Here is a 24,832-nt window from a genome sequence, read left to right as displayed (position 1 = left end):
AATAACCCGAGCCCAAAAGGAATCCTTATCCGTAAGGAATCTCCATAACCACTTGGACATCAAAGCCTTATTGAACCATTCAAGATGTTTAACACCCAGTCCCCCATCGTGGAAATCCAAACACAAGTCCTCCCATTTTATCCAATGAATTTTCTTCTCCGATGAGTCCCCCCCCACCCCAAAGGAACTGACTCATAACAGAACGAATTTGCGCCAAAACTCTCTTATTAACAACAGAAAAAGACAGCTGGTAGATAGGTAATGAAGTCAGAACCGATCGAAGTAAGGTAACTCTCCCAGCAAAAGAAATCTTTCGATTGTTCCATTTGCCAATCCTTTTCTTGATTTTGTCGACCAGATAATTCCACTCCGAAGTTCGATGAAGACTTTTTCCAACCTTGATACCGAGGTAGTTGATTGGCAGCTCACCCATTCGACAGTTAAGAATCCTAGCCATATCCTCCCGGGAGCAGTCCCCCATTCCAAGGCCCACAAGGTTGCTCTTCTCAAAGTTAACCTTGAGACCCGAAAGGAATTCAAAAATCTTGAAGATGCATTTGAACGCCCATGCATTTTCTTTCTTGTCAGTTGCCAAAAGAATCGTGTCGTCAGTATAATAGAACTATTATACTAACTTATCTAGTTTGAGTTTTATTTAATTTTGAGTTAAGATTATATGTACTTTATAAGCCCATTTATCTTTATATTTTGGGTTAATTACGCCAAAAACCATGAACTTTGGGCCCATTTCCAAATTTTCCATGAACTTTGATTTTTATCAAATTTTCCCTGAACTTAAAGGCGGGAACAATTTTTCCATGAATTTCAGCTCCGGTAATACTCCGGTCTGACCTGGCTCCTACGTGGCAGAAACTGATCTTACGTGGTAGCTGCTAAAACGACGTCGTTTCATTTCTTATCATCTATTGTCAATGTTAGGGTTAAATCTTAGGCCATTTTCACCGTCCCATTTTCACACCCACCATTTTCACACTCACTAGTTTCACTATATTGACTGAATCTGTGGAGAGAAGTTGACCTGCGGAGAAGACGACATATTGCGCGCGAAGAAGCCACGAGATATTGGCGATGAGATTTTGCAAAAATGGGGGACAGGTATATCGCTTTACCACTGTTTTCGAGTTTTCGCCCATGGGTTTTTGGCGCCCTAAGCTTCACTAAAATTTTTCCCGTTGTAGGGTTCAGACATTAGTAGTTCTTTTGCGCCTAAAAATTTCATTTTCTTTGAACATTGCATTGAATTTTGGTACTTCATTCGTTTGCAGCGACGAATTTGGGTTGTACATACACCATGGAGGTAAGTTCGTCAATTTAGGCTCAGGAAGGTTGTATTCAGGTAGCGAAGTGCAGAGTAGATTCGGGCTAGATAAGGATAGGTTCGGGTATTTGGACTTAGAGGAGGAAATCCAGAAGCTTGGTTATACTTCCTGGAGGTGTTTAGCTTTTATGGTTCCTCGAAGTTTAGTGTTCATGGATGTGCGCGAAGATAAAGAAGTCATGCAGATAATTCGATGCATGACATCTTCAATCAGGTCTATTAGTGTCTATGTGGATGATGGAAAGAAGGGCAAAATGGGGAAGGTGAAGGCTGTCAGTGAAACTGTTACTAAGACAATTACAAAGACTGTCACTACCACTAAGAGTAGCTGTGGGCAGGGGAAGGGGAAAGAGAAGGTGTTGCATAGGAAGGAGCCTGTGATGGCAGTGGAGGAGGTTGATACTGCAGATGAGGATGATGATGATTTTCTTCCTGAATATATTGAAGAAGAGCCTGTTGAATCAGATGATTCACTAGGGGATAAAGAGTTAGGATCAGGAGATGAAGAGTATGAAGAGGCAAGAACTAACATAAGGGAGAGCTTAGGTGTTATAGGTGACATGGAAGTGGGGAAGGAGACTGTAGAAGATAGATTATCTGAATATGGTGATTCTGACAAGGAAGGTTCTGATAGTAGTGACTCGGATGGGCAAATTGTTAGGAGTAAATAGTGTAGGTCAGTGTATGATCCTAGGGGAGATATGTCTGAGTTTAAATTAGTGTTGGGTATGCGTTTCGAAGATGGTTTTCAATGCAAGAAGGCACTGATTTCATGGAGCATTGTAAAGGGTTATCCTATTCATTTTAGGAGAGTGAACAAGGAGCAATGTGAGGCTTTTTGTGAGGATCCTTGTCCCTGGAGAATGTTTGCAAGTATGCTGAAGAAAGAGAGTTCTTTGGTGGTCAAAGTTCTACAGGAGGAGCACACTTGTTCATTTGCAGTGGGTAATAAACAGGCTAGTTATAAGTGGATTGGGGAGCAATACACAGAGGTTTTCAGAGTTAGACCTCAGATGTGTATTGAAGAGTTTAGGAACGATGTTAAAAGGAGATTTAACATAGCTATTCCTAATGGGAGGTTGTATAGAGCTAAGGCACATTCATCTGTGCAGGGTCACTATAACAAGTTGAGAAGTTATATTCTTGAGTTGATGAGGGTGGATAGGGGAGGTAGATTTGAACTGTTGTGTGGTGATGGTAGTATATTTCAGGGGTTATACATTGGGTTTTCTGCATTGAAGAGGGGTTTTTTTAGAGGGATGTAGACCAATTATTGGTCTTGACGGGTGTTTCTTGAAAACACACTTAGGGGGGCAACTGTTATGTGCCATAGGAAAGGATGGCAATAACCAGATGTACCCAATAGCTTGGGCCGTAGTAGAGGTGGAAAATGAGGCTTGTTGGAAGTGGTTTTTAGGTATATTGCTCGAAGAGCTTGGAATCCATGATGGGAATGGTTTTACACTGATTTCTAATCAGCAAAAGGTTAGTATTTGCCTTGATATATTGTTGTCAAGGAGTTGAAAACCTATGGCTGTATATGTCTTGTGTCCATACTGAAATGATGTTACTATGCAGGGGCTAACAAATGCTGTCAAGGAGTTGGCTCCATTGGCAGAGCACAGAAACTGTGCTCGCCATGTCTACATGAACTGGAAAAAGCAGTTCAAAGGTGTTGCCTTGAAGAACCTATTCTGGCAAGCAGTGAGGGCCACATACATGGAGGAATGGGATGCAGTCATGGAGACTCTAAAAACTGAAAATATGATGGCATATGATGATCTGCTGAACAGAGATCCTACCAGGTTTTGTAAGGCTTTCTTTTCAACTTGCTGTGTGAGTGACATGATGGATAATAATGTGTCAGAAACGTTTAATGGGTATATTCTGAGTGCTAGGGTGAAACATATCATCCATATGTTAGAGGACATTCGAAGTGGGCTGAGGGAAAGACAATATAAGAAGTTTCAACATGTTATGACTATCACTGATATAATTACACCAGTTATTAGGAAGAAACTTGAGAAGCTTAAATCACTAGCAAGGTATTGTACTTCTCACCTTGGGCTAGGAGGAAAGTTTGAAGTGTCAAACAAAGATGACATGTTTATTGTCTCTCTTCCTGAGAAGACTTGCAGTTGTAGAGGTTGGGAGATAACTGGTATACCTTGTGTGCATGTTGTTTCTGCTATTCACTTTATGAAGGAGGATCCAGCCGTGTATGTGCATCACTATTTGAGCACAGAGACTTATTTGAGGGCATACTCCTTCCCACTTGAGCCAATCAATGGTGAGAGGTTGTGGCCAAAGGCTGAGGGATATCCAGTTCAACCCCCACAGGTGAGGATCATGCCCGGCAGACCAAAGAAGAATAGAAGAAGAGACACAGATGAGAAGGGCCCTAAACAGCCTTCAAGGCTGAGAAAGACTGGTTGTAAGATGACATGCCAACGGTGTTTACAACAGGGTCATAATTCCAGAGGATGTATGAATGATGAAGTACAGAAACCTGATGGTGAGAAAAGGAAGCCTGGACGCCCTCGAAAGTACCCAATCCCTGAACCAACAGAAGCAACAATCCCAACAAACCCTACTGATACCACAGAGGCTACATCAAGAGGAAGGGGCAGATGCAGGCCCAAGGGAAGTGGCAGTGGCAGGGGTAAGGGTAGGGCTAGGGATATTACAATGGAGAGGCAAGAGGTATATCCCAAAACTATTTGTGCTGATAATATTTGATCATTTTAGTTTCTTATTCCATTTGCATTTGAGCTATGTTAAATGATATTCATTGTAGGCAAGCAAAGGAATAGGACTTTACTGTGGAGAGCAAACAGGCAATTCATATATTGCATCTGGGAGTGGACTGCAGCAAATCCTAAGGGGAGAAGAGATCTGCCTGACGGGCCCCACACAAGAATCTCAATCCAATCCTTGAAGAAAATCTGTTGTTGTTTTGATGTTGCTCTGTTAGCATACTGGTGTTCTTTTGATGTAGTTTTTGCAAGCATTTTGCTGAGATGTAAAGTGATTAACACTTAAACAAGTTATGTATATGTTATTGATCTGTTATGTATATGTTATTGATCTACTTTGCATATATTCATTGAAATCCATAGAAATTCATTGTCATCATGATTGTAAATGAGATTACAATGACACTACAAAATAGATCTCATTATAACACCCTAACAAACAAACACCAAGAACACCTAACAAACAAAGGCTTGAATCACCAACCAAACAACACCCAGAACACCTACGAAACAAAAGCTTGAATCACCAAACAAACAACACCCAGAACACCTACGAAACAAAAGCTTGAATCACCAAACAAACAACACCCAGAACACAAGCACAGGCAACCATCTTTTTCATCGAACACTTGTTGCTCTCGACGTTCTCCATTCTGAGGAGTCTCACTTCATTCTCCAACAATCTAATTCGCTTCATATCTTCCTCCACATATTTCCCTAGGCGATAGCATTCTCCAATCCAGAAGTTCAATTTTTCATCTTCGTCATCTTCAATTTTAGGCTTTACTTCAAGATCTACCCACTCAAAGAAGCCACATTGTTTCTGCAAAAACAAAGATTGCTGCTTTGGGAAAAAGACAGCACAGAGAAAAACTCAAACGAAAATAACGTCAAAATTACCTCTTTGTTGGAGCATCTCAAGAATCTTCGCCCAGGATTGAGCTGTGTTCGCGACGTTTTCATCTCTACTTGAAGTTTGCACGCGCATTCAGGGAAGAAATCGGGTGTAGTCATGGACGAGGCGCCATAAGAGGAGGCAGATGGCGTGAACTTCATTTCTCCCTTCTGAAACCCTAACCGACGAAATGGGGATGCAATTTCTTAAATTCCAGATTTGGGGAACAAAATTTTAATCAAAAGATGTAGTATTACGGGTATAGGACGACGTCGTTTCTTCATATCGTCGCCGGTGCCAAGTCAGCTTTCAGGCGACTTAAATGGTTCCAAGTCAGCAGGCAAATTGGGGATTTTCGAAATTCATGGAAAAAATGTTCCCGCCTTTAAGTTCAGGGAAAATTTGATAAAAATCAAAATTCATGGAAAATTTGGAAATGGGCCCAAAGTTCATGGTTTTTGGCGTAATTAACCCTTATATTTTTAATTGTGTGATAATAATTTAAATGACTTCTGATTTATTTTTATTTTTAATTTTCTTTTCTCTGCTATGAGATTTACGTCCAACCAGAGTCAGCCAAGTTTCACTCTGCAATTCACCACATTTTGAACCAATCACTTTACATGCATTTTTCTCTCATGTAGTAATAAATTTGCCAAAACTCTCACAGTGTTAGCAGATTTCCTCTTTTCTTACCTTTTCTTTGAGCAGAGCTTCTTCATCCGGTAATTTCATGAATCCTTTTCTTTGAGCAGAGCTTCTTCATCCGGTAATTTTATGAATTCTGCTCACTCTTACAATTTTCAACATAACAATATATATTTTCTTAATTTTCTTTTTTTTGGCATCAACACAATAGCAGGCATTTCACAGCAACTGCCACACAAAATTTTTGCATACATTCAAACTGGAACACACTCTTATGCATAATAATAAAAAAAAAATGAAACCTTTCATAACAAATCATATGAAGAAGGGCTTTACAGATTTTTCTCATATTAGTGGATAGAATAGGATGATTTGGGGAGGGGTGTTGGCCGGTGATTTTTAGCCGGAGAAGGAGAGCAGCATCGGCTGCTCGGCGTGGCAGGAGGAGGCGGCGTCGGCCACGGCGCCGGCGCTGTCACGGCGCTGCTGCTGCTGTACTGCTGTCGACACGGCGCCGGCGGTGCCAAATCTGCAGGAAAGGAGGGGCAGCGGCGCTGCTCCGTGCAGGGACGGCGGAGACAGCTGCTGCTGCCGATCAAGAGGGAGACGGGTGAAGGGGAGGCGGCGGCTGCTGCTGTGCTGCGGTCGACGCGGCGCCGGCGGTGGTTTCCGCTGCCATCGACGGAGAAGAGGGAGAGATGAGGAGAAGAGAGAGGGCTGGGGGAAGAGAGAGGTCGGAGGAGAGAAAGAGGGGGGCGGCTGCCGGCCTCCGTCGGGCGACGGCGGCAGTAGCGTGAGAGGGAGAGAGTGAGGGTGTGCGTCTGGGTGTGTGTGTGTGTGCGTGCGTGCGTCTGTGTTGTGTGTGTGCGTGTGTGGGTTGTGTGTGTGTGTGTGTGTGATTTTTCTTTTAATAAAGGAGATGGGTTGTGAGCTAGGTTTTAATATTGGGCTATTAAATTTTTGGGCCTATACTATGATTTAAGATGAGTTTGATTTAATAAAAGAATTGGGCTGCATTTTTTTTTAGATTTTGGACTGATTTAATTCTTTAAATCATGTTTACTTAAAATTATTTAGTTAAGTTCTTAATCAATTGATTTCTTAATAAGGCTATTTATTTTATTAAGTGTAATTATTTACCTTATGTGATTTTGGAATATCATATGAATATGCATAGTGAATATTGCAATAAAAGTATTTTGATAAATTCGATTTTTATTAGATTTCTAATCGAGTTTTGAAAATCCGGGTGTAGAATATTAAGATTTAGCAACTTGGTAGAATTGTTAGCTCATACGATATTTTGCGACCTATTAAGATTAGATTATCTTGTAGGTCCACTTGATAGAAGGTTTTAGCACTGGTTTTACAAGAAGAGAATTGTGCAAATTTTATCTACAGGCTTGTCCAATCAAGGTGGGTTTTATTTTCCAAAGTATGCTTTGAGTTATTGAACTCTACTTGTATTATGCAAATGCAAATGAATATCCATGTTAAAATGTTTCTTATATCTCTATTGTCTAAAGTGCTCCTATGTTATCTAACGATCGGGTCCTAGCCGGCGTAGCGATTGGATCGCCCTGGCTAGGATTGTGTACACACAAAGGGGTATTGTGGGCTGCTCCCACTTGCCTCAGACTGTCAGACTTGGGTTGCTCCCATTTCTGAAACATGCATGGTAGTGGACCTCTGTGGGCTGCTCCCACATGTTCACATTATAGGTGAAGCACCAATAGAGAGAAGACTGGAAATGGATCCACAAATTTATTTTAAGTATGCATGGAATGCTTTCAAATATTTCTATGTTATACTATTCATAGCATGGATTATTCTTTTAAATGGATTTTCAAATGTTTTCAAATGGCTAAACCCACTGAGTATATTAGTACTCAGCCTTGCAATTGTTTTCAAAACCTTTTGCAGGTTGAGCGGTGATTTACTTGCATTTTTACTCTTTTATCGCGTTATTCTTTAGCGTTTTGGGCGTTTCTTGTTGAGTTGTTGAGTTGTCTATGGTTCAAATTGCATAATTTTGTGGAATAGACTACTCGTCCGTGCTCGTGTTGTTTTTATAGGTTTTGGACTCGATTTGTGAAGTTTTGGATGAAGTATGTGAAGAGACGAGTCCATAGGCGCAAACGGGGCTCAAATCGGGCACCGGATGAGCAAGAACGAGCGTCGGGAAGTTCGCGGGTCGGAGTGCGTGCGCTGGAGGTCGCGCGGTCCGGGCATGCGGCCGCATGCCACGGCCGCGCGATGAAGCAGGAGTTGCTGGAGCACCGTGCGGGCCAGGCGCGGGCTGGCCATGCGGCCGCGCGAGACGCCGAGTTCCGCCCAGTTTTTCCGATTTTTCACTAAAAGCGCGTTTTTGGAGTATTTTCGGGCTTAGACGACCTAGGGCTTATAAATACCTTCCTTTAGCTTATTCCAAACATCTTTTATCATATTCTGACTTTTCCTGAGAGTTGTGAGACACGGAGCAAGAGCAAGACTGAGACTTCTCTGCGGTTTTTCATTGTTTAATGTTCTTTAGTTTTATTGAGATTGTGATTGTTAGTCATATGTCTATGTGTGGCTAAATCCCTTTTTCCCAGGGTTTAGGGAGTAAACATGATTCAAATTTCTGACTGTTGATTTAATTAATTGAGATTTATATTCCTTTCTTTGTTCTTGTTCTTAATTGCTTGCTTTATTGCTTGATCACCAATTTAGCATTATCATAGGTTTTAATTTGAGATCGGGAGATGATAATTAATACCTGAACTAAGAACATAGAACACATTTATTCTAATTCTAAAGGGAATTAATAATTGTGAGGGCGTTAATCCTAGGAACTTTTAGGAGTTACATGTTAGAAGTGTGATCCAGGGATGGTAGCCTTGCATGTAATCAACGATTTGTATGCCACGGGAGTGGGTATGAATTAACTTTGAGATTGCCTTAGGAATTATCTCATTAATTGAATCAAACGTGTTAGTTAGGAGAATCTGTTGAAACCTTTGCCTTGGGAAACTCTCTTTCTTCTGTTACTTCGCATTTTCACAGCTTGATTTCTTTTTAGTGTTTCTTTATTTCAATTTAAATTTGTTTTCCAAAATCAAACCTTTAAAATTCGTTTTTCCAGATAGAGTAAAGTAATTAAGAGTAGGCATTGATAACCATTAGTCCCTGTGGATTCGACCTTGTTTGCCACTATATACAATTGCACCCGTACACTTGCGGCGTGTAAATAAAATAGCGAACAAGCGACAGGTGGTGTCGTGCGAGGCTGAGGGAGGATGTTGCTGTAGTTTCATATAATGATTTCCGCTGCCATAATATTCACTTAGGTGGATATCTTTTGAGATTGACTCTTTAAATACTCTTAGCCTAATTATTATGAACTCTTTTGGCAATCACATTTCTAGCAATTGAACCTCGCATATATGTATGTCTAGTATGAAGTGTTATCTTGTTGTCTCAGACCTCCGAACTTTTGATCCTGGTTGGGAAAATTTCTATCCTAATTGTTGTATTTATTATCCTTCAATTGCGGCACTCCTTTATTAACAATGTATTACCCGAATCTAAGAACATATCACCCATTTTATTCTAACAAAGTCTAGCAATCACATTAAGTAGCCGTTTCTTATTCTCCCGGGAGTCGGGCTGTTACAGATGGTATCAGAGCAAAAGTTCTTGGTTCTGAGACCACAAGTTCATTGATGTTGAGTCTAGGATATCATCTCTAGGCTTCTAAAGTTTATACAGCAACCCTCAGCTCGCCGTCACACTGCCCTCAACCAAGGTATGTTAAACATGTTTTCAAAAATGTTTACTGAAATGCATGCACCACATGAATATGTTATAGAACATGTTAAGATTGAATATGCACTGAGATGGAACATGCATTGAGATGAACATGTATTGAGATGAACATGCATAGAGACGGGACACGTATTGAGACTGAACATGCACTGAGACTGAACATGCATTGAAACAGAGCATGTATTGAAGCTATAAACGCATTGAGGCTGAACATGCATTGAGACAGAATATACGTGTTGAGACTGAACATGCAATAAGAATGAATGTGTTTTAAGATTGAATGCATTGATATGAATTGTGACTGAACATATACTGAAGCGGATCATGTATGGAGATGTCCGTACACTGAAACGCAACATGTATGGAACCTTAACATGTATTGAGACTAAACATGAATTTGAGATTGAAAACATTTTTATCATGCAAGACTATGTGCTAACTTGTTTTGAATGAGGAAATGTTGCATAAATGCATGATATACAATTTATTACCATGAGATGATTCAACCACTATCTGTTATTACAAGTTTTAGTTAGGTTATGAACCTAGAAAAAATATGATGACAGACTATAGTCGCTTGGTGAACGGATGAAGGATGTCTTTAGATTTTTATGATCAGAGGATTTTAGAGGACATGAACAGACTAGAAATAGAAGGGACTATACATTGAAAGCACTGAACATAGACAGAGAGAACATAGAAAGTATAGAATGACAAGAACATAGAAAGATGATCAAGGAAGGGTAAACCATAGAAAGTCAGAATACGAAAGTTAGAATATCAAAGCACGATACATGAAAGGGTGACTTGTAGACAACCAACGATCGTTTCAGACAATAGAAGGATCCTTATGTCACCAGTATCACAGATTTTTATTAGAAAGAATGAAGAAGAAGTCCAACATTATTAATTGAATGCAGAATGGCTGGAGAAGGAGAAAGAGGACCTAACCCTGAAGAACATGTGCCACGAATTATACCAGAGCGTAGTGTGGAAGAAAGGTTTCGCAAGCATAATCCACCAACTTTTGATGGCCTCGGTGATCCTCTGGATGCCGAGAGATGGGTAAGAGCTACTGAAAGGATACTCAACCACGTTGGCTGTGGGGATAGGGAGAAACTCACATGCGCAATTTTTCAACTCGTTGATGAGGCTGAATTCTGGTGGGAATCGGTGCGACGAACCTTGACCCCTGAGCAATGGGAGGTGTACACGTGGAATAATTTTAAAGAAAGATTGTATGAAAAGTATATCCCTGGATGCTATAGGAAGAAGAAACAGGATGAGTTTTGGAATTTACGACAAGGAAGTATGACGGTCACAGAGTACGACCGAATGTTTAACCAGCTTTCGCGATATGCTCCACATCTAGTTGACACGGATGAGAAATGTGCAGAAAAGTTTCGACAAGGTCTGCGGCTTGAGATAGCCGTTCCACTAGCAAGTCAGGAAGCGTTAACATATGCTCAATCTTTGAGCAGGGCCCTAAACATCGAAGCAATACTACCAAAAGAAAAAGAGAATGTGTTAGCACAAGCACCGACCCAAGACTATGGAAAAATAAAACGTAAATGGGAAGACGGAAATGAAGGAAACCTAGGAAAAAGAAAGCAACCATGGAGAGGGAATCGGCAACAACAGCAAGGACATGCGGAAGGAAAGCCGTTATGTCCAACATGTCAGAAAAATCACTATGGTGAATGTAAGAGAGGTTCCAACGACTGCTTTAGGTGCAAGCAACCAGGGCATTTCGCCAGAGACTGTCCAAACAATAATGAGAACATGAGAATTCCACAACCTCATAACTTTGCCCCTCAAAGGCAAAATCAGGTACCAATTGGCAATGAACGACCAAATCAGAGAGAACATGCACGTGCTAGGGCTTATGCTCTTAACCAGCAACAAGCAGCTCAAGCACCTGAAGATTTAGAAGGTACAATCGTCATAAATTGACGTATCCGCTTTAACATCAAAGCTTCATACTTTTAACTCTACATGCATGTTAAATGTTAAGCCTATGGTGGTGGAAGCTTTCGAGAGGATATATAGAAAAATCATAAAGAAGCATGACAAGTTAGTCATATTGGGATTCAGAAAATGCGAAGAGGTTGATGGACATATTCGATCGAAAGATCAAAACTTTATGGGACAAGCGGATTTATTCTGCCTTAATAGAATCACTACGAACGAGAAAAGTATGTGTAGACTAGAAGTCAAGTTTACTAGCCAGGGTATTCCAAATTTCGAAGACGAAATTTTTTTTTAGGGGGAAAGGATGTAACACCCCGATTTTTTCTAATAGGATTTCCCGAGAATACCTGAACTTAGAATATTATTTAAGTGAATTCTTGCCCGGATAAAATTTTTTGTAGATAAAAAAAAGGGTATTTCTTTCAGTAAAAGATTTTATTAAATTTTGCCAAGTGGGATTAAATGCAAATACATGACCATGTGAATTTATTTCATATTAACACCAGACGAGCTCAAAGGAAATGGTCTTACATTTTATTTTTCATTTACTTTTAATTTGAATTGGGCCTAAATAGAACTATTATACTAACTTATCTAGTTTGAGTTTTATTTAATTTTGAGTTAAGATTATGTGTACTTTATAAGCCCATTTATCTTTATATTTTTAATTGTGTGATAATAATTTAAATGACTTCTGATTTATTTTTATTTTTAATTTTCTTTTCTCTGCTATGAGATTTACGTCTAGCCAGAGTCAGCCATGTTTCACTCTGCAATTCACCACATTTTGAACCAATCACTTTACATGCATTTTTCTCTCATGTAGTAATAAATTTGCCAAAACTCTCACAGTGTTAGCAGATTTCCTCTTTTCTTACCTTTTCTTTGAGCAGAGCTTCTTCATCTGGTAATTTCATGAATCCTTTTCTTTGAGCAGAGCTTCTTCATCCGGTAATTTTATGAATTCTTTTCTTTGGGCCTATACTATGATTTAAGATGAGTTTGATTTAATAAAAGAATTGGGTTGTATTTTTTTTTAGATTTTGGACTGATTTAATTCTTTAAATCATGTTTACTTAAAATTATTTAGTTAAGTTCTTAATCAATTGATTTATTAATTAGGCTATTTATTTTATTAAGTGTAATTATTTACCTTATGTGATTTTGGAATATGATATGAATATACATAGTGAATATTGCAATAAAAGTATTTTGATAAATTCGATTTTTATTAGATTTCTAATCGAGTTTTGAAAATCCGGGTGTAGAATATTAAGATTTAGCAACTTGGTAGAATTGTTAGCTCATACGATATTTTGCGACCTATTAAGATTAGATTATCTTGTAGGTCCACTTGATAGAAGGTTTTAGCACTGGTTTAATTACAAGAAGAGAATTGTGCAAATTTTATCTACAGGCTTGTCCAATCAAGGTGGGTTTTATTTTCCAAAGTATGCTTTGAGTTATTGAACTCTACTTGTATTATGCAAATGCAAATGAATATCCATGTTAAAATGTTTCTTATATCTCTATTGTCTAAAGTGCTCCTATGTTATCTAACGATCGGGTCCTAGCCGGCGTAGCGATTGGATCGCCCTGGCTAGGATTGTGCACACACAAAGGGGTATTATGGGCTGCTCCCACTTGCCTCAGACTGTCAGACTTGGGTTGCTCCCATTTCTGAAATATGCATGGTAGTGGACCTCTGTGGGCTGCTCCCACATGTTCACATTATAGGTGAAGCACCAATAGAGAGAAGACTGGAAATGGATCCACAAATTTATTTTAAGTATGCATGGAATGCTTTCAAATATTTCTATGTTATATTGTTCATAGCATGGATTATTCTTTTAAATGGATTTTCAAATGTTTTCAAATGGCTAAACCCACTGAGTATATTAGTACTCAGCCCTGCAATTGTTTTCAAAACCTTTTGCAGGTTGAGCGGCAGGTGGTGTCGTGCGAGGCTGAGGGAGGATGTTGCTGTAGTTTCATATAATGATTTCCGCTGCCATAATATTCACTTAGGTGGATATCTTTTGAGATTGACTCTTTAAATACTCTTAGCCTAATTATGATGAACTCTTTTGGCAATCACATTTCTAGCAATTGAACCTCGCATATATGTATGTCTAGTATGAAGTGTTATCTTGTTGTCTCAGACCTCCGAACTTTTGATCCTGGTTGGGAAAATTTCTATCCTAATTGTTGTATTTATTATCCTTCAATTGCGGCACTCCTTTATTAACAATGTATTACCCGAATCTAAAAACATATCACCCATTTTATTCTAACAAAGTCTAGCAATCCCATTAAGTAGCCGTTTCTTATTCTCCCGGGAGTCGGGCTGTTACATGATTTATTGGTACCCATGGTAAAATTAAACCGCTGGTCATTTTATTTAGAGTGAAGACTTCAAAATACAATAGATTTCACATTAACAATATACTAATCGATGTGGAAGTTTCTTAAAATAGGTCCACAATTTCTACACACCAAAATACACATCAATATATTCAATAAAGAAACAAAAAATATAATGTAGTGTGGTTTACTGGTAAAATAACTAATATTTGAAGCCAAAAAGTATTAAGTTCACCGTCATACGATTTTTAAAATTATTTTTTTAACTGTCATAATATATATATAGGGGTGGGCTATATATATATATATATATATATATATATATATATAGGGAGAGGTTCAAGAAAGAACCATAAATAAAAAAAGAACGGAGAACCATTTTCAGCCATTCGATTATCAAGATCTACGGTGGATGTATCATCTTGTTGGATGAATGCAGATCCTGGGTTCGAATCCTGAACGGAGAACCATTTTCAGCCATTCGATTATCAAGATCTATATATATATATATATATATATATATATAGGGTGTGGTTCTAGAGAGAACTACATTATTTGTGTGAACGTGAGAACCATCAAACTAATGCATCCACTGTAAAAATTAATGCATTCGCTGTTAAAATTAATGCACTCAAAAAAATAAAATAAAAAATTGCTCCCTTCAGGATTCGAACCCAGAATCTGCATTCATCCAACAAGATATCCACCGTAGATCTTGATGATCGAATGACTGAAAATGGTTATCCATTCTTTTATTTAGTGGTTCTTTCTTGAACCTCTCCCTATATATATATATATATATATATATATATATATATATATATATATATATATATATCAAAGGATAAATATCATATTAAATCTGAATTATACCTGTTTCATCAAAAACACCCTGAACTATAAGAAATATTCTCTAAATCTTCAAACTATCAGGTTTGTATCAAATATATCACACGTCCATTTTTCGATCACCAGAAACGTGATGTGACTCGTCGAATGCCACAATATAATTTATATTTATTTTTTTAAATGACATGGCATAAAACGATGTTGTTTCATACCATGTTATTTAAAAACTAAATTCATTGCTAAAATTTGAACTCCACGCTGAAAATTAAAATTTCCGTTTACAATTAAGTATAAATTGAAGAAAATTCCCAAAATTCTCCATCAATGCCGATCCTAATCTCCCATAACCCAAAGCCGATCTTGGGGTAGCAGTCGAAGTTCGATAGGTTCGGGGGAGGGGGGAGAGAGGATGCAGAGAGGCAGAGGAAATGGGGGCCTCGCGGAGCTCCAGAATGTTGATCTATGGTGGCCAATCATTTGTCAATGAGCGACGAGGCGTGGCAGCGCAAGCTGCGGGCCCTGAGCGAGATGGGGTTTTTCGACATGGACGTGACGCGATGTTTGGGAAAGCCCCATATGGTGTTCCTGGCGTCCGTGAAGGAAGATCAAGAAGGTGAAGCTGCTCCTCGTCACGACTATTTCAAACTTATTTCAAAGTTTTGGGAACTATATCAATTAGGGTTTGATAATTAAAAGCAATTTATTCTTAAAGAAACTAAGTGAAAATCACGATTTAGTTCAAATTCTAGCGCGGATTTTCATTTTTTAAATGACATGGTACGAAACAACGTCGTTTTATGCCATATCATTTTAAAAAATAAAATATAAATTACATTGTGGCATCTGACGAATCATGTCATAATTCTGGTGACCGAAAAGTGGACACGAGATATATTTGATAAAACCTTATAGTTTAAGGGTTTAGATAACATTTCTTATAGTTCAGAGTATTTTTTATAAATCGGGTATAGTTCAAGGTTTAATATGATACTTCCTCCGTCCCGTAAGAGTGTATCATATTTTTCATTTTTGTCCGTCCTGGGACATGGCCCAACTTTCACTTTTTAACCACAACCATCTATTTCTACATAACCCCACGATTAATTCAACCACAACCACTCATTTCCTCTCAACACATTATCTACCAATATTTTTTTAAAACTCGCATCATCCCATATGTGATACACTCTTACGGGACAGATGTAGTATTTACCCTATATCATCAAACTATATATATATATATATAGGGGGCAGTTATTCCACAAACTCCTCTTAGTATATAAATTAAGAACTAATCTTAACCTTAGATGTTGCCTATTCTAACGGCTGAGATCATTTTTACTAGAATCTCATCTGTTCATTTTAATTAACAAAGTAATTCATACGTTATTTAGTATTGAGGGTAAATTTGGAATCGGTAAAATAGGAATATAATTCGATTCCCGAAAAAAACGCCTAATTCATTTGGCAATGTGATTGAAAAATGGCATTTGGATATCATTCAATTACTTGCGTGAATTACTAAGACCAAATCTGCGAAAATATGTGTAGAAAAAAGGTAATTGTTTAATTGCGTGAATATAATTCAATGGTGTGTAAATATAATTAAATGGTGTGTGAATATTTGGGCTTAGCACAATATACTGATGTATCATAATGCGAATATTACAATGGAGCGAATATTTTAGTGTGTACGCATGAATAACCTACAAACCAACGTGAATATGATGATAGATTAATTGTAACAGTTTCATGTATATATTTTCTATCACAACGTGTCCATCACAAAAACTATGAGCATGCTCATACAGATTGAACGAACAAATTTTTATCAATGTATGAATCGCCTTAGCATATGTGCATGAATAAAAAAGTTTGTGCATTTTGTCAAGGTATTAGCAACGAAACAGTGACTTGCTCATTCCAGATTATGAACATGTTTATACAATTTGTACGAATATCTATGATTCATGTATGAATCATTATGTAACTATGCGTGAACACAGAATGAGTGAAATTAGGATGGTATATTATCAAATTCTGGTTGGTTGTCTGCGTTTATAGAAAAAAAAAAATAACATACCTTCATTTTTTTTTAACTTTTGGTTTTGTGTTTTGCGTGTTAACGTGTTTCCTACAGAAATAAAGGGATAAATCATTTAATTTTGATTGAATAACACAATTCCCTTAAATAAGGAAAGAATAATAACCAAAATCAGAAATTACCTTTCTATCCTATTATTGTAGTCAACGTGAATTTCAGCCTGATTCTTAGGATCAAATCTGGCCATTGATTGATCCTGATCTATTGGTTAATATTGGTTCTTAATTTATATCCTAAGTCTAGTTCTTATTTTAGCCTAACCCTATATATATATATATATATATATATATATATATATATATATATATATAATTAGGTTATAGTGAGAATGCTATTTTTCGTGAGAAATAAGAATAATGAATTAGTCAGTATAAATTATGAATAAGCTGGTTGTATTGCATAAATAATGTATTCAGATAATATGGTGAATTTTTGCTTCCTCCAAGATTCGAACTCAAGTTTGAAATGGTTATTTGTACATTACAAGAAACTTATTCATAGATTTTACTAACTTATTCAAATCAATTCTCATAGCATTCTCCTATAAAAATATATATAGTATATAAGAAAATGCTCTAAAATATACTATATATAAAAGATGAGCTTTCTCCCTTTCTTTTTTCTCTATTCTCCCATCATTTTTTTCACTATTTTTCTCTCATTTTTTTTTATAATTTGAATTATTTTCTAAACATCGTGAAATTTGATTTTAGAAAAAACATTTAATATGCATCTTAAATTTAAGTATGTGGCAAGATCTTTAATATGGTATAAAAATCATAAAAATTAAATTTAAAACGAATAAGTTATGAAAACTTCAAAATATTTTATTTCCTCTCTCTTTGTTAAAATTTTACAACCTTTTATTTTATGCCTATGTATGAAAATAATTATTTATTTATTATGATGTGTAATTTTTTTTTTTTGAGGCAGTGCGATGTTAATTTTCATTATCAAATGATTTACTAATATTTAATAACTATAGTTATAATTACATTATACATAGTTGAAAATTACATTTTTAAATTCGGAATTTTATTGAGTAATTGATGTGCATTATTTTATTTTATTTTCAAGACATATTTTATAATTATTTATATTTAAATTGTATTTGATATTAATATTTATTTATTTAAACATGTCATTTAATTTTGTCGTACATCACACAAATGGACGTATTAATCTATATAATATATAAAACACCAGTTAAACGGTAACAAATTCCCGGCAAAATTTTGACAGTTTTTCATTCCAAAATTATAGGCATATTTAAATAAACGTGGGTTTCTTCATTCGAGTGAACAAAATTCAATCAACACCTTCAATATTGAATCAACTATTTTTGTTCAGATCTCAAAAGTAAGACATTACTATTAACAATTTTTGAGAGATGAATTCATCATCACAACTTCAACTTATATCTACAGACTACAATCACCTATATATTACACAAAAGTCAAAAACTTTATTAAAAGGAAAAAAAGGGATCCAACAACAGCTAAATTTTAATGGATTAAATCCAAGAGGAAATGCAGAAAGAGAAACAGAACAAGATCTTAGAAATTTTCTCGATTTAAAATTCCATCATCCATCTCAATTCAATCGAGACGAAGTATTCCAACAAGGAATCCTCGCTTCACGCGCTTACCGGACTTTGGTGGCTGACTCGAATACTAAAAGCAAGTGAGAATTCGAGTGACGAGCGGCGGGACAGCAGAACAGACTGGTGGTTATGGGATGGAGCTTAGGCGGTTGCCGGTGGCTGGAATTGGAGTGATTAAATAAGGGAAGTAAGGCCGCCGCAAGAGGGCTGAGGGTGGGGATGCAGAGTAAAAAAATAAATTTATGCGTATCCGTAGGGTAATGGTGAGCGAGAGGAAATAAAGCATTACAAATTTTAAGAATTATAAAATTCAAATATAATATACTCCACATAGAAATAAGTAAACAGGTCCCAAAAAAAAAAAAGCAATTACCCAATTTATATGTATATTATATATGATGGGATGCGAGTAAAATAGATCTAAATGCCTAACACCAGTACACCACACACATACATCATACATGGAGTCTATATTACTATACGAGTTTAAATACTATAATTTTCTTTAATAATATATGTATTCTTTAAGATCTTAAATTTATTATTCTTTTATATTTTAATAGTGCTAGATTTAATTTATATTTACCTAAAAAATATTTAATTCATGCTTAAATAAAATTACACTAAATAATGTTAATTATAATTATTTAATAATTTTCAATATTTTAATAAATATAATTATCATTACACTTTATTCAAAGTTGAAAATTGATGTTTTCAAATTCGAATTTTTACTGGGTAATTGATGTGGATTATCTATTTTCTTTAAGAAAAAATAATAAGTTACATTTGCTTATAATTTGATTTTACCTAATATTTATATTTATTAATTTAAATATACCGTTTAATTTCAATGCTCGCCGTGCATCGCACGGGCAGACGTACTAGTTTATAATAAAAGCACAGCTGCACAAGTAATAATTGGAAAAAATACACAAGTAATAATTGAAAAAATAAATGATAAATAAAGTTGGTATTAAAATAAGCGGACACAAACTTGGAGATGCGGACAAAAAAAGCAACAAAATTTGGAATAAAGATTGGTATTAAAAATAAGCGGACCACAAACTTGGAGATGCGGGGTATCGATCCCCGTACCTCTCGCATGCTAAGCGAGCGCTCTACCATCTGAGCTACATCCCCTTTGTTGGTATCAGTTATCTATAAACTTTTTTATATTAAGAAAGAAACTAACTTTGATAAAATGTTTTGTAACTTCATTAGATACTTATATTTTATTCCTAAATCGTTTTTTCTTTTTCTTTGACATGAAATGTATAGTTATTTTATCATCGTCATTTCTTAATTTTATTTTTTTTCTATTATTTATTTTCTTGTTTAACTTTTCTAGATTAAAAAAAATTAAGCCCAATTAACATTTTAAGATGGGAGAATAAAGATTTCTTATAATTAAATGATGTGTTTATTGATGGACCTATCTTCGTCCCTATTTCCGTCGCTCCTCGGCTGCAATTCTGGTAGCGTAAGGGATAATTCCTCACATTATTTTGCCCTCTTTTACAAAATTGACACGACTTTAAAAAATTCAATATTGCTACTATTTTCTTATTTGTAGCAAATTTAACTGACATTATTTTATGGATGAAATCACATCATTTTAACTTAAAGAATTTAAGAGTGTTGAATATTTGAATTTGCTACAAAACATAATGTGATGGGTTATGACCCAAACATCGACCCTATTTTAAAAAGAATTTTTGACAAATAAAATCACGAACTATTTTAAGTTTGCACGATTTTAATGTGACTTTTGAAGTGTAGCGAATTAAATAATCACCTTTTCAATTTTTGCAATTTTGTTCCTCTTAAATAAATTTTTGTGGTCTCAGAGTATTAAAATTAGAGCTTACGTGGATTAGTAAATACGACGTCGTTTTTGTGAGGCTTAAACGACGTCGTTTCGTATAATTTTAATTTTTTTTTTCAAATTGTAAAGAGATTGTATACTGTGGTTGCACCATAATTTTTAATTTTCAACAATTTTATAGAAAACAACGTCGTAACATTTATGAATATTGTGTAGCAAATTAATCAACGTAAACTCTAACTCAACAATTTGACGACCAGAAAAAATTGGGGGGGGGGGGGGGGAGGGACGAAATTGTAAAAATTGGAAAAGTGGCGATTTAATTTGCCACACTTCAAAAATCACGTTAAATTATAAATTCGAAATAATTTGTAATTTTATTTGCCAAAACCCCTTTAAAAATGATATGATCTTTCATTTATTTTATGAAAGAGTTTAGTTCCTCAAATTATCAACAAAGTATAACTGTGCAAAGAAAAGAGTAATGTTGGAAAGAATGTTATCAACAGAATGTAAATAACATCGAAACCAACATGCAGCGGAAAAGAATAACACACATGAATACTTTGTCAAAGATTATACATAACTCGTAAGTACATATTTGGAAATTTTGGAGATCTATCTTTACAGATTAGCTGCCTAAGATAAATCAACCTATTTACTTTCCGCACTAGAATGTTGATACAACACAGAAAGCAAATCAGCTGAATAACAAATGTTAGTCGGACAAAACAAACAACCTGCTACGCTCCAATGGCCTCGTACTTCAATTCTTGCTCTCGACCTCCCGTCGATACAAAGATAGACTTTATAGATTGGCTGTCTAAGTCACCTTCGTCAAAGCAATCATTGAAGAACCGGTGTCACGTTTGCAGCAGGAAAATGACGAGTTGGTTGTGAGTGAACGTTAGGTCGCTGATTTTGCACTTCCAAAACGTAAGAATGAAGCTTCTTGCTGCTTTTATAGGCCTTCATGTGTCGTGGTTAGTTTCCTCCACTCTCCACTTCCAGAATGTTCCTATAAGTGCTGCAATCCATCTTCAAACACTGCTAGTCGACCAGTCTGGAATGTTGGTTGAAAGATCATGGGTCCTTAAAAGTAGGAACTAACACCCCACTACTTTGGACCATGAATAACCGCCTTTCCATTTATTGAAAATGTGGTCAACAAGCATAAAACCTTTATTTCACAACCCAAGAATAATAAAACAAAAAAGGAAAGTAAAGATTAAATATATACAATTACTAATGGAGAGTTAAAGCATGGAGTCAAGGCAGACTTCGGAATATTGATTGAAGCCCAGAAATATTGACACCATAAATGTTATCAACATTCAACCCAACATTAAAACACGAATGTTATCAACATTCCACCCAACATTGTCGAAATCAACATTGACTCTAACATTTTAAACAATCTCAAACTCTGCAAAAAAAAAAACTCAATTTTGATATACGACCAAGAATTTAGCGTCGAAATGCTGAATAAAAGAAAAAAAGTTTAAGAATGTCAATAGCATTATTTAAGGAATTAAAATTAAAATTAACATATAAGAAAATATTAACATATATTAAATATAAATATGAGTGGTGTTAAGAGAAGGCAATCATATCACTTCTCTCTCTATACATAGGTAATGAAAAAAAATTCAATTAATAGTACTACTAAATTTGATGGTCTCATGCAGTATGACTATAAATTATTTACCTAAAATGATTAGTTGAATTGAACGCTGTTTTTCTTAAAAAGAAAAGGAAAAATAAAAAATATACATCAATAATCTATTGACATATCGAACTATACATGAATATATTGATTGATTGATGGCTCTATTATGAAGTTTAGCCAGAAATTTAAGCGTTGCTCGTGAAGTTGGACCTGTGTCTGTGCTCGTGAATGCTGATACAAACATCCAAAGTCCTAACCAACCCCAATTAACGGACTTGCCTCCGGTTCGAACCGGCCGGAACGGTCGCTTTTCTTTTTTGAATTATATGAGGTATATATGATTAAATCTGTCATTACACGTATGTAGACGAGAACTCTGCACCACATAAATATAAAAATATACTGAAATGTAGATTGGTGGGATCACTATCCCACAAATTATGTAAATGTTAAAAGTGTAACAAATCAAGTGCTATTCCAACTATTTCAAACACGGAATCAATAAAGACAGAAGAGATAATAATTAATGAAAATTTCCTGAAACAAATATGAATAATGCATGCTCCCTCAACACACAGCATGCCCATGTTCCTCTTCAAAAGTACATTGAGTAACTAGAATAATTGTGCATAAATAGATCATATACGACTATATTAATTCAGTATATGCTTAGGAAAAGATATATCTGCTTCAAAAAGTAGTAGTTGAATACTTAATCCACCCTACAAAAAAGTGCATAAATACATAAGTTTTAAATATAATTAATTACGTGCTCATTAATTACCAGCCAGAAGTTTGTTTAGACCCCTAATTTTAGCCGTTTTGCAAATGTAGAACAATTTTTTTTTCGGATTTATAATTACAAGATAAATTTTCATAAATTCAGTATAAGCAGGATAAATTGAGCCCGAAAAAAAATTATCCTACAACTGCAAGTTCAAAAAAAATTGTCCTACCTTTGCAAAAGGGTTAAATAGTTTATAGCCTGAACTTTGAACAAATTTCAATTTATAGCCTCAACTTTAATTTTTTTTTGGTATAGCGTGAATTTTGAGAAATAATTTAATTATAGTCACAATTACACAAAAAAATTATGTTAGTAGCCTATTCTTTATCGTAATTACACTTAATTAAGAAGATGATCAATTGTCACGAAATTAGAATCTAACGTATTCTACACGAAAAGAGGTTTTCAACAGTAAATAGCACATTGTCATCGGACCACCGGTGTAATCGGAATCGCGCCAAAAAAGTTAGTGCAATGATGCCAACTTTCACACGTGATTTCGACTTCCCTGGTGGTCCGATGACGATGGGCTACCTATCGTTGAAAATCTCATTTAGTGTAGAATACATTAGGATCTGATTTCGTGACAATCGGTCATCGTTTGATATGTAATTTCGATAAAGAAGAGATAATGTCATAATTTTGATGTGATTGTGGTTATAATTAAACAATTTCACAGAATTCAAACTATATAAAAAACAAATCAAAATTGAGACTATAAACTAAAATTTACTGAAAGATAAGGTCATAAATTAATAATCATTAATATAATTATAATGTCATTTAAATTACATAACAAGTAAAAAAATAAAATAAATAATTTGTTTCAAAAATCACAATATTTCTCTCCTAGTTTGCATATTCTGAAACATCCGCATAGTAACATATATATATATATATATATATATATATATATATAGAGAGAGAGAGAGAGAGAAGGTTAAATAGAGAATGCTAAATATTTAGATAATAGAGAATCCGTGAAACAAAAACGAGCAGATGTATAAATTTGATGAACAAATCAATGTACCGCATGAATAGCATTTTACCCCAGGTTCGAATCCTGCTGGTGGCGAGTTTTTCTCTTTTTTTACCAAATACGTCTATTCGTTAGTTATATTGATCTGTTCGTAAAATAGATTTGTTCAAAATGAAATATATAATAATTCTATATATATATATATGTATATATCAAATTTAGAATGTAATAATAAAAGAAAAGTCCAATGTAACCATTAACAAGGTAGATCAAATGGTATTCTTATCTAAGCAAATAATAGCTAAGGAGTAATAATGGAATTCAACCAATATACATAAGGAATTAACATTGTGTTTCAAAGATGCTTTTTGTACTTTGATTTGGAACTATTTCGTAAACAAGCTATAATCCCAAGATAACAATAAACATTGCAACCAGATGTTTTATTTCTAAATTCACCTGAAAGTTGAAGCATTCAAAATTTAGAAATCCCAATAAGCATATCCATATAATTTTATTCTATTCATTGCCTAATTTATCAACGTTTAGACTCTTTTAGATCATTTTGCAACTGCACACTCTAATTTAAACAGTGAAATACATGTTATATTTATAATCTTCAAAAAAATAATCTCTAATTCAGTTGAGTGAAAAAAAAAAAAAAAGATCACAGTTACTTCAAAATCAACAACATGCTTCCTTAGTTAAATAAAGAATTTGAGGGATGAAAAAAATAAAATAGAATTTTACAAAAATTAAGGATTGAAGATGAAAAAAAACCCTTTAAAAACTAGTAATACAAAACTTAATTTTTTTTTTATTTTTTATAATATATGTGTGAAATTATGAAAATACCCCTATAAAAACTACTATAAAATCTCCGGGGAGAGGGGTCCTGTGACCCCACTGCACGCCTTAGCTCCACCCACACACGTGTAATTGACTCTTAATATTAAAATTAATGTATATTTTAGATAAATTGTTCATTCGAATGCCACCATCACATAGCAAAAAGTATAATTTTTTTTTTCTTTTTTTAAATTTTTTTTTAGACAAATTATTTTGAATTGTTTTTTTTTTCTCTCATATTTATATAAAATAGTAGAAAATATATTTAAGGGAGATAAAAAAATTTAAAGCATGAACATAATATATTGGAAAAGAAAATAAAACATGACAAATTAAATTAAATTAAATTTGAAAGTCCAAAGTTTTTTAGGCCTGTAATTTTGA

The 24,832-nt window shown here is 35.1% G+C and overlaps 3 protein-coding genes and 1 non-coding gene across 4 annotated transcripts; 2 read left to right on the top strand and 2 right to left on the bottom strand.

The window, feature by feature from the left end:
* Window positions 1-2,067: 2,067 nt before the first annotated feature.
* On the top strand, window positions 2,068-4,277 carry LOC131003038 (uncharacterized). The gene is made up of 4 exons (XM_057929503.1): window positions 2,068-2,509; window positions 2,649-2,824; window positions 2,918-4,042; window positions 4,137-4,277. The coding sequence occupies exons 1-4, from the start codon at window positions 2,068-2,070 to the stop codon at window positions 4,275-4,277; spliced, it is 1,884 nt and encodes a 627-aa protein (XP_057785486.1).
* Window positions 4,278-4,645: 368 nt separating this feature from the next.
* Window positions 4,646-5,151, bottom strand: LOC131003036 (uncharacterized). The gene is made up of 2 exons (XM_057929502.1): window positions 4,996-5,151; window positions 4,646-4,918 (listed from the first exon to the last, which is right to left on the bottom strand). Exons 1-2 carry the CDS (start codon window positions 5,149-5,151, stop codon window positions 4,646-4,648), a joined length of 429 nt encoding a protein of 142 aa, XP_057785485.1.
* Window positions 5,152-10,366: 5,215 nt separating this feature from the next.
* Window positions 10,367-11,398, top strand: LOC131003035 (uncharacterized). The gene has a single exon (XM_057929501.1). It carries the CDS (start codon window positions 10,367-10,369, stop codon window positions 11,396-11,398), a length of 1,032 nt encoding a protein of 343 aa, XP_057785484.1.
* Window positions 11,399-19,406: 8,008 nt separating this feature from the next.
* TRNAA-AGC (transfer RNA alanine (anticodon AGC)) lies at window positions 19,407-19,479 on the bottom strand. The gene has a single exon. It is a non-coding gene; the product is annotated as a tRNA-Ala (tRNA).
* Window positions 19,480-24,832: the final 5,353 nt, after the last annotated feature.

The sequence above is a fragment of the Salvia miltiorrhiza genome, unplaced genomic scaffold (assembly GCF_028751815.1).
Source record: "Salvia miltiorrhiza cultivar Shanhuang (shh) unplaced genomic scaffold, IMPLAD_Smil_shh fragScaff_scaffold_61, whole genome shotgun sequence".
NCBI lineage: Eukaryota > Viridiplantae > Streptophyta > Magnoliopsida > Lamiales > Lamiaceae > Salvia > Salvia miltiorrhiza.
The sequence above is the reverse complement of the archived record's forward strand: the minus strand, read 5'-3'. Positions and strand labels throughout refer to the sequence as shown.

Bases quoted from the DNA above. Each gene is read 5' to 3' on its own strand.
- LOC131003038 (XM_057929503.1), top strand. From the start codon at position 2,068: ATGCGTTTCGAAGATGGTTTTCAATGCAAGAAGGCACTGATTTCATGG. The intron at 2,510-2,648 runs GTAGATTTGAAC...AAACACACTTAG, and splicing joins GATGAGGGTGGATAGGGGAG to GGGGGCAACTGTTATGTGCC. The intron at 4,043-4,136 runs GTATATCCCAAA...TATTCATTGTAG, and splicing joins TTACAATGGAGAGGCAAGAG to GCAAGCAAAGGAATAGGACT.
- LOC131003036 (XM_057929502.1), bottom strand. From the start codon at position 5,151: ATGAAGTTCACGCCATCTGCCTCCTCTTATGGCGCCTCGTCCATGACT. The intron at 4,919-4,995 runs GTAATTTTGACG...TTGTTTTTGCAG, and splicing joins TGAGATGCTCCAACAAAGAG to AAACAATGTGGCTTCTTTGA.
- LOC131003035 (XM_057929501.1), top strand. From the start codon at position 10,367: ATGGCTGGAGAAGGAGAAAGAGGACCTAACCCTGAAGAACATGTGCCA.